The following is a 10100-nucleotide window of genomic DNA, read 5'->3' on the forward strand; positions in this document are numbered from 1 at the left end:
CTTCCATGTTAGTTTTTACTTTTTTTATAAAATTGTTACTCTCATTTTTTTAAACAAAAAATAGAATTTTAATATAAAACAAAAAAGACCTATCCATAATTCACTTTTCAACTTAAAAACTCAAGAGACTCTTGCATGTGTCTCTTTGAAATAAATAATTTCATAATAAGGATCAATGATAATCTAGCAAATTATAGGGGAGAAAAGAAAAAAAAAAGAAAAAAGAATGCAGCATTCGTTATAGGAAAAGTCTAGGGGCCAGCAGATTTATTAAAATCTGGCCAATACTTAGCCAGCAAAAAAAAAATGAGTGATTCTCCACCGTTAGATGAAATCTCACACCATTAAATACACTATTGATGACTAATTGATGGCTACAACTCACAAAATCTGCTGGCCCCTTAGCACTCCTCTTTGTTATATTTAGGATAAAGATATAATTAGTACAGAGCAGATTGCAGAACTAAACTCAACATCAAATAAAAATAGGTAATCTTAGGTTTTTTTTTTTCTTAAGTAATGTTGCAAAAGGTGATGGTCTTTTGTAATACTACAATATATCTTTGCTCTTCACATATTTTTTTCTTAATCTCACTTAAAACATGTATAATGAAAAATACACTATATAATATCTTAGAAAAAATTTTAAAAAACCATTTTTTTTTTACCTTATTTGATACGGAGAGCATTGAAATAATTACATAGCAGAGTATTTCAAGTTCCAATTTATTCAGCAACCAAATGCTACTACTACAATTTAGCAAGTGTTGAGTATTTCTAAATTAGTGTATATACTTTTGTAATTACCAGTAGTAGTTAGCTTACCATAAACGGAAAGCCACACACTTTTTTTTCAATGAGATCCATGTTCTTTGATCATCAAATCTAGGTAGTTTGAGGAAGACTTAGCACAACTCACAACAAAACACATGTATCATAGTTTGAGCAAATTAAAGTAAACCTTTAGTTTCTCCAAGATTAAACCATATATATAATAGTTCAATAATAAGTAGTAGTATTGTACTAATTAATTAGGAGAAGAATAAAAATTAAAGAATGAAACTAACACTAACATGAATGTTGATGAAGCAAGAAAATAAAGTGATTAAGTAAGGGCTTACTCTGAAGTACTTGAGTATTCAAAGAGCCTCCCACTTTGTGAAAAGATTATAAGAGCAATTTGTGCATCACAAAGAACAGAAAGCTCATGTGCTTTCTTTAGAAGCCCACTCCTCCTCTTTGAAAACGTTACTTGACGGCTTGTTGCATTCTCTATCCTTTTCATCTCAATCTTTCCTCTCACCATCTTCTTCTTCTACAAAACCCCCACAAAAAAAAAAAAAATTAATTAATTAATTAATTAAATTATTCAAAAATTAACTAAGAAGCTAGCTAGCTAGGTTGTAGGTTGTTCATTTATTCAAAAAAGAAAAAACAAAAGAAAAAGAAAAATCCCTTTCAAGCACAAACTATGGAGGTTGTAGAAGGAGGTTGGAAAAAGAGAACACACATGCAATTGTTGGAAATTATTAAAGCTTCTCAGAAAGGTTCCCTTGTGCTCTCTCTTTCTTTCACAAGAATCAGAGAAAGAAAGCTAGGGTTTTTATTTATATTCCTAGCAGCTATAGCTAGCTAGATATGAAGCTGGAAACATATATATGCTTGAATTTGCAATGGAATGGATGGACAGTGAGAACCCACAATCCAGATAAAACAGAAGTAAAGATTCTATTTTTATCAAAAACAGTGGTACCCACAAGCTCCAAAATGAGATTATGGAGACATTAACCCAGGGAAAAATATCAAACACTGTACAAAAAATATGATGAACAGCCCAGAAAAAAAAAAAAGATACTTGGAAAGCTTCACACTTTAAAATGGAGTATCTGTTCATATGTACAAAGAACAGAGGAATTATTGAGAGGGAATATGTTATTACTATAAATAGCTCAATTAGGAAATGAAAATAGCACTAATCAGGAACCCTAGAGAGAGGGATAGATTCAAAGTTGCAGCAGATTGACATGGATTTAATTAATAATCAGCAGGTAGCTACTTATTATTTGGCCCTCACACACTTTTATTTCCTCAATCACACTTTTGGTATCATACCAGAAGTTGGTGGATGCCCCCATTTGGTAAAAACAAGAAAAGGTAGGGCACAAAATATACAAGCTTCTGTAATTCAAAGCACAGAAAGCCAAAACTCACTCCATTATTATTAGAGGGATCAAATTTGATAGAGATCTTTCTTTTTTAATCAGTGTAAGTGTTTAAGAAAAAATAATATAATATGATATCAGAATTTGTATGATTTAAAAGTTTATACTTTATTTTTATTATATAAAAAATAATATAAAATAAATAAAAGAATTATATTATGATATCAGTTACTTAAATTTTTAAAAAGTAATATAATGAAAATAAACATAATCTCGCTCTCTCTCTCTCTCTTTAGCATTTTTTTTTTTTTGTTGGATCGGACAACTCTTGTAATTATAGCCTTAATTAGACCTGAAGATAAAATAATGGTTTCGTTGACGCGTTATTTTTAAGGGTAATTAACAACCATATTTATCAGAGGACGGATTCATAAGTTTACGGTATTAATTAAAGGTAAATTATGTTATTATTTTGTTAATATTAATATTACATAATCTCTTGATAACAATTATTAAGATTATCTGTTTTGGAAGTTTTAAAATGTTTTTAAAATACATATTTTAAAAACTTAAAAGACTTTAACTTTTTAATTGTCGTGAAATTATTTAGTCTAAAAATTTAAAATTTTATACTGCTAGATAGATATATATGAATGATAATATCTCTAACATATCGTTCACCCAAAAATTTTTCCTAAACTTAAAAGGTAAACTTATTTTTGAGTCTTTTCATCTATTTTTGTTTGTTTTTTGCTAAAAATTTTTGTTGTATAACAAAAATTGAATTCTAAAATAATGTTTAATGATAAAAACTCTATTAGCACTATGTCGGTGACACAGATATCAGTTTAAAATCAAAAGAAGGAATGTATAAAACATTTTTGGGGAAAAAAATTGTAGAGAATGTGATTGTACCAATGATAGTGCTAACAGTTTTAGTCCTATTTGGCAATATCAGATTGATTAGAGCAATATTTTAAAAACTTGCAAAATTTTTTAAGTCAAAAGTCACATAATCTGTTGCACCGAAATTAATGACCCATAGTGTAGATTTTGGAGTGATAATACTCATAATTCTCGCATTAAAATGTAATGCAATAGTTTTACTGGAGTTGAAGTCTGAATGGAATTAGTCAAAATTTGATTTGTATTATGAGGTTGTTGCTGCACACTTTTGTCTTTGATCAACTCTAACAAGGCAAATCTTTGCTTTGGAGTGAACCCAGATCTTGATATTCCAATATTCTCTTGGAGACAATTGAGCTGGGATTGTTTTTCACTGAGTATCATGCCCTTAGTGATCACGTGATTGATGGTAGTGTTATGTTGCTGCCGTTGATAGAAATGGGAGGAGTACCTATGATTCTTATAGCATACATCTCCTGTGTGGCCTTACTTGTTGCAATGAGAACAAGCCACTGTAGCTCCACGATCTCTACAATGGGAGGATCTGTTTACCATGTTCGCCATTTTGAGAAATTAATGAATAACAGAGTAATAAGGATTCGGATCTTCTTCCTTCCAACTCGTTGATCGGAACAGCTATGTTCACCAAGAAAGAATCTTGTGAAATAGCCTCTCATCAAATTCTATTGGATGAGTTTGAAGGGAAGAAGTAAGAATGGGAGAAAGAAAATGTCGAAAGAAAAATTAGGGATAGAAAGAAAATGGCAAAATTTGATTGATCTCAATTCACAACTTTTTTTTTTTTTTTTAAATTTGATTTACAGCTTGATTGCTCTCCACGCTCACTGCACCATGAAAAAAATCTCATGTCCTAAACTGTTCAAGCTGTGATGTTAATGGTTTGATGAACCAGAAGAGATTAAAAGAGGGAGAAAAATAAATTATTCTCATTGTTGAAGAGAATGAAAAATTTTCTTAAAAAATATTTGTTGAATATTTTCTAAGGAGAAAATGGATCACGGTAATAAATCCCAATAAGAAAAATGGAGTGGACTTGCGAGACTTTATGTCACCAAGATGATGAATTTCAAATATAAGTTCAAGCAAGACGCAAGATTTTGGAGGTGACGTTTTAAAATCTGAATAGATGACTCATTATTAACATTCTCCATGTCCATTGATTTCTCATCAAGTGGCTCCAGCAAAATACAGGATTTCGGGGGGTGAGGTAAGCTAGCATGGTGATGCTTCTATTATTTTCTTTCCAATTTCTGACTTAGGAATCTTCTATGTTTCTTTGAGCTCTGTAGATTTTAGTGCCAAACCCTGTAAAGCATCATTACCACTATTAGGTGTGTGTTTGGATTACGGTTTGTAAATGGAGGTTTATATAAAATTAATTTTATAGAATTGATTTTGATCAAAAGTGAGTTAGTATTAACGTGATTTATGTTTAGTAATTTTTATTCAAAATGGATTATAGTAAACTAAATATTATTTGGATTACATTATTCAAAATCATTTTTAGATAAAAAATTATAAAAAATGACATGAATTTAAATAATTATTTTATGTTATCTTATAATTTTATTTTAAATATTTAAATAAATTTTAATATTTTTTTAGTACTCTCAATATTTTTTAGTATTCTAATAGGATTAATAGAATTATAATACAAAGTAAAAAAAAATATTCCATACAAAAAAGAAATAACAATAACAGTAAAAGAACTCATATAAAAAAAATAGAAATTTTATAAAAAATAATAATATACATAAGAGAGTATTAGAAAAAAGTATTATAAAAAAAACCATAAACATATGAATAATAAAGGACATAATTGGTATATAGAACATAAAGTTCAATCCGACATGAAAAGGTGAACGAAAAAGCTAGAATTTTTAGCTTTTGGTAAATGTGGGTTGAAGACAGAAATCACTTCTGCGTTTACAGCATAAAAATGTTGTCAAACATAAAAATAAAGCGTTCAAGGAACTCAAACGAGCTTCTCTCTTCTCCAACGCAAATCCAAACACACCCTAGGAGACTCAGAATCCTATAGGAAATGGAGTGGACTTGCGAGATTTTATGTCACCAAGATGATGGATTTCAGATATAGGTTCAAGCAAGACGCAAGATTTTGGAGTGATAATACTCATAATTCTCGCATTAAAATGTAATACAATGATTTTACCTAGAGTTGAAGTCTGAATGGAATTAGTCAAAATTTGATTTGTATTATGAGGTTGTTGCTGCACACTTTTGTCTTTGATCAACTCTAATAAGACAAATCTTTTCAGATCTTGATATTCCAATGTTCTCTTGGAGACAATTGAACTGGGATTGTTTGTCACTGAGTATATTATCATGCCCCTCAATGATCACGTGATTGATGGTGGTGTTATGTTGCTGCCGTTGATAGAAATGGGAGAAGTACCCGTGCTTTTTATAGCATACATCTTCTGTGGCCTTGCTTGTTGCAATGAAAGCAAGCCAATGTAGCTCTACGACCTCTACAATGGGAGGATCTGTTTACCATGTTCGCCATTTTGAGAAATCAATGAATCAATAAGGATTCATATCTTCTTCCTTCCAACTCGTTGATCGGAACAACTATATTCACCAATAAAGAATCTTGTGAAATAGCCTCTCATCAAACTCTATTGGATGAGTTTGAAGGAAGAGGTAAGAATGGGGGGAAAGAAAATGTCGAAAGAAAATGGCAAAATTAGATTGATCTCAATTCACAACTTTTTTTTTTTAAATTTGATTCACAGCTTGGTTGCTCTTCACGCCATGAAGAAAATCTCATGTCCTAAGCTATTCAAACTGTGATGTTGATAGTTTGATGAACTAGAAGGGATTAAGGGAGAGAAATAAGTTTTTCTCATTGTTGAAGAGAATGAAAAATTCCCTTAGAAAGTATTTGTTGAGTTATTACATCTTATATACTATGTACTCTAACTAAAAAAAATTACAATGATATAAAGAAATAATCTAGATAACAGATTCAACGGTTTAATGAAATTATTAAAAAGAAAATATGGGTTTGATTTCCATCAAATATGTTATATATGTATAATAATTTTTAATTATATACAATAATATATCAGATGTATAGATGAAGTGAATAAAATTAAGTTTAAATTTGCATTCAATCTTATTTACAATTTAACCCATTTTACTCTTTATGTGATTCGTAGTGGATTAAATTGTCAATCCTACTCATACGAATTGGAAAAACAACTATTTGTACCCATGATCTTTACCAACGCTGACTAAAATACCTATTAAAAAAGAAAACTAACGTTGTATCCATCAAATCTATCAAAGATGGATTCCGTACGACAAAAGTACCCAAATCCTAAATTTACGTTGATTTTTTAATAAAATTCCAAAATTACCCCCACCAGTATCTTCAACATCAACTCTCAACCATCTCTTCTTTCTCACTCAAACTTTCACATCTCTCTATTATTACCACCACCTTAACCACTTTCTTTTTTCTCTACTACTCCACCACCGTTACCATGACGGCATTTCCATCTTCATGAACCCATTTCCAAGAAATTTGATCACCGACACAACCTCTCCAACCGGATTCCTCTCCCCCTTTCTCTCCCCCAAACCCCGCGTCTTCGTCGCGGTCAACGCCACGCACCTCCATTGTCGTTGTGGTTATCAGAGTCATTCTCTAACTTGACAAGTATCCTAACATAGATATGATTGGAGATTTTTGAGAGAATTTGAACAATAATACACTCAATTAGTTCAATTTGGGTATAGATTAAAACAAATAAATTATTAGTTACAGGAGATTTGTTCAACTTCGTTAATTATATAATAAATTTGTAATTTGTACTGTTGTAAATATAGGATCTTTCTCTATGGAGTCCATGAGCTTGAAGTGGACCTAGGAGGAGTTGAATCGCACCACAGGAAGGGACCTTGCGCGCTAGATCTCGGTTCAGTCTCGCTTCCGGAGCTTCTCCTTCTTGTGGCGGCATTAGACGGGGTCTTGACCGGAGAGGCATTGCGGCATCTCTGTGCAACGGCGCTGTTGGAGCTTGAATCCGGTGGCTCTAAACTCTGAACTTGCTACCGTGCCAAGGTATAGGTGATCTGTGCATGGGCTTGAGGCGGCGCTGGGGCCGCGCGGAGTTTGGGTGGCTGCAATTGAAGGTGGTAGCGTTGCGTGGGAACAGATGGATTGCCTGGTTGCCTTGTTGTCGTCTTTGTCATCATTAGTGTAGAAAGATGCATGGCGGCCGTGGTGGCTAGTGGAGTAGTAGAGAATAGAGGGTAGTTAAGGTAGTGGCAATGGAGGTGTTTAAGATTTGGGAAAGAAGAGAGGAGGGGTTAAAGATAAAGGATTGGGTAATTCTGAAATTTTATTAAAAAATCAACATAAATTTAAGATTTGTGTACTTTTATCGTACAGAATCCATCTTTAATGGATACAAGTTAGTTTCCTTCTTTAACGGATATTTCTTTCGCATTCATAAAATTTATGAGTACAAATGGTTGTTTTTTCAGAGATAAGTACCCACAAATAAAATTAATATTGCTAGCCCTAATATTTCGCCAAAGAATTTATGAACACAACATATATGATCAAAATAAAAAGACCATTTGAAAACATAATAAGTTACAATATTTTGTATAATTGTTTAATATTTAAAGTCACTCCTAAGTTGTTATATTTTTCTTATGGATATTAAAGATATTTTATGTTGCTGATTACTATTTATATAAAATTATTTTTTATTTGATTTGATAAAGTTTTTTAAAAAATATTTAGAGAGAATTTTTTTAGAGTTGACTTTATACTTCTAACAATCTTTCATCATCATCTACATGAAAATAATTTACCGTGATTAGTCACTTTTTAAGTTTTTATGTGTCCGCAAACTATATTCTCCTGCCTTTGATTTGGAAATTTTATGAAAGATGCTGTAGTAACTATTTGAAGCAAAATAATTTGAAAAAGTTTGTGCAATGTTTTTAAATAAAACATGAGTGACCTCCGAATATATAGAGGTTAAATAAAAAAGAGGGACTTATTAATTGATTAATTAATATTAATGTACTACGCCAAAAGACGCATCATTGTTCAATGTAGTGGCGAGCATCCAACAAGAAGGGACCAAAGACAGAGAACATAGTCACGTGGTTCTCCTTCCATGGCGCGTCAAATCGCATACTTTTTGTTTTTCCATTTTTGTATGTAAAAAATAATTATCAATCTACCTTTTAATTTTATTCAATAAATCTTACGTTTTTGTATTTTATTTGGGAATTTTGTTAGCAAGTTAGCTTGATTATTTACTTATATTTTGCTGATTTGCCAACAAAATAAATATAAATGATAGTTTACTCTTATATAATTAAATCATTATATAAAATATTTTATACTGATAATACATTAAAATTATATTGTTACACATATTTTTTTTATAACTAAATTAGATGCACTCTATTATATCTGTATATAGGCATCTAAATAAAAATTCAACAACTTATTGACATGTTTTGATAATGTCCATTAACATTAAGGGCTTTGCTAACAAAATATCCTAAAACTATTATTAGTTAAGAATTAAGATTATTTATACTTCAAACAAAAAAGGAATGATGGGTATTGAATCATTTATTGATGTTGATTTGGGTATGATAGATTTAGTATATGTTCTATTTCTTTGATGAAAGATCTAAATCAATTTTATAGTATAGTCGTATGCAATCTGCAAAAAATATCTGTACGTGAGTTGGGCTCAGAACGTTGTGAGACAGTTCGGTCCATATTCAGTGTGGACATTAGAGCATTGAGAGGACTTTTTTCTAGTACAAACACCTGATAAAAAACCCAATCCTGAGTGAAATAAATCCCACAGCTTCAATCTTTTTCAATAAAATCATCACGTAATAAATCAACAAAACTTAAAGTAATATCTCTTTCCCCTTTAAATTTACCTACTACTTAAATTTTTTTTAACTTTTATACATTTGTTTTGTTTATACAATAAATGAATAGAAACTTGCAATTTTTAATTTTCCAACACAAGCTTTCTACATTTAAAAATCTTAATTAGCTAAATCCTAACTTTAATTAAATTAAAAGCAGGTTAACAATGCATGTCCTCATTTATTTTCCTCTCTATTAACTATAAAATAGATATCAATAAGAAAACTTTTTCATTTGTATTTTAGTTCAAACTCAATTTTTTTTTACAAATTATGAATCTAAAATAAAAAAGTTAATGATTTTTTAAAATTTATTAAAATTTATATTTTGATATTTTAAAATGCACCGAACATACATCTCTCTAAGATAGCATAGGAACTCAAAATTAAGAATTTTCAAAGTTAATGACCTCATTTATTTTACTCTTTATTTCAGAACATAAAATGTAAATGAACTGTTAAAAAATAAATAATGGCATACTGCAATACAGCTAATTAATAATTTTATTATATGAGCAATACTATATGACTAATAAAATTTATTATTGATTAATATTTAAGTAATTTTATATACTAAAAATTAAATTCTAAATCTTAAATACTAGAAATTAAATTTTAACCCAAAATTTTAGCTAATATTAATAAAAAGTAATGACTGCTAATATTTCTCATGCTGTATTATCTTGCCAAAATTTCTAACATGTATTTTGCTGTCAATACAAAAAGAATGCACAAATAATAAATCTTTGAAAGATTATACAAATTAGAAAGATAATTAAATTTTATTTAGATAAAAAATCCTATAAATATATAATTGCTCTTGCTTCTCTGAAGTAATTAATTTCATGGTATACCAATAAACACAAAATATAATAAAATAATTATTAATTAAAGTGATTGCAGTGCATTCAAAGTCATTGGGTCTACCACACATCACTTTCGTCAAATAATGTTATACATTTATGCTCTTAGTGTGTTTTTCATTTTTCATTTTTCATTGGGTAATTTGTATCAAAATGACTCGTCCTTTGTTGTTATTTATATTTTTATCATTAATAATAAATTAAT

At 29.8% G+C, this 10100-nt stretch overlaps 1 protein-coding gene across 3 annotated transcripts in view; it reads right to left on the bottom strand.

The window, feature by feature from the left end:
* LOC107642209 (MADS-box protein AGL42) overlaps positions 1–2228 on the bottom strand; it is a gene marked incomplete in the record, with an annotated part of 9054 nt that extends 6826 nt beyond the window's left edge. Inside the window, 2 exon segments of one of the 3 annotated variants that reach the window (XM_016345509.2) lie at positions 1122–1315; positions 2113–2228. In XM_016345509.2, the coding sequence (XP_016200995.1) occupies positions 1122–1306 (185 nt within the window). 3 annotated transcript variants of the gene reach the window in all.

The sequence above is a fragment of the Arachis ipaensis genome, chromosome B05 (assembly GCF_000816755.2).
Source record: "Arachis ipaensis cultivar K30076 chromosome B05, Araip1.1, whole genome shotgun sequence".
NCBI lineage: Eukaryota > Viridiplantae > Streptophyta > Magnoliopsida > Fabales > Fabaceae > Arachis > Arachis ipaensis.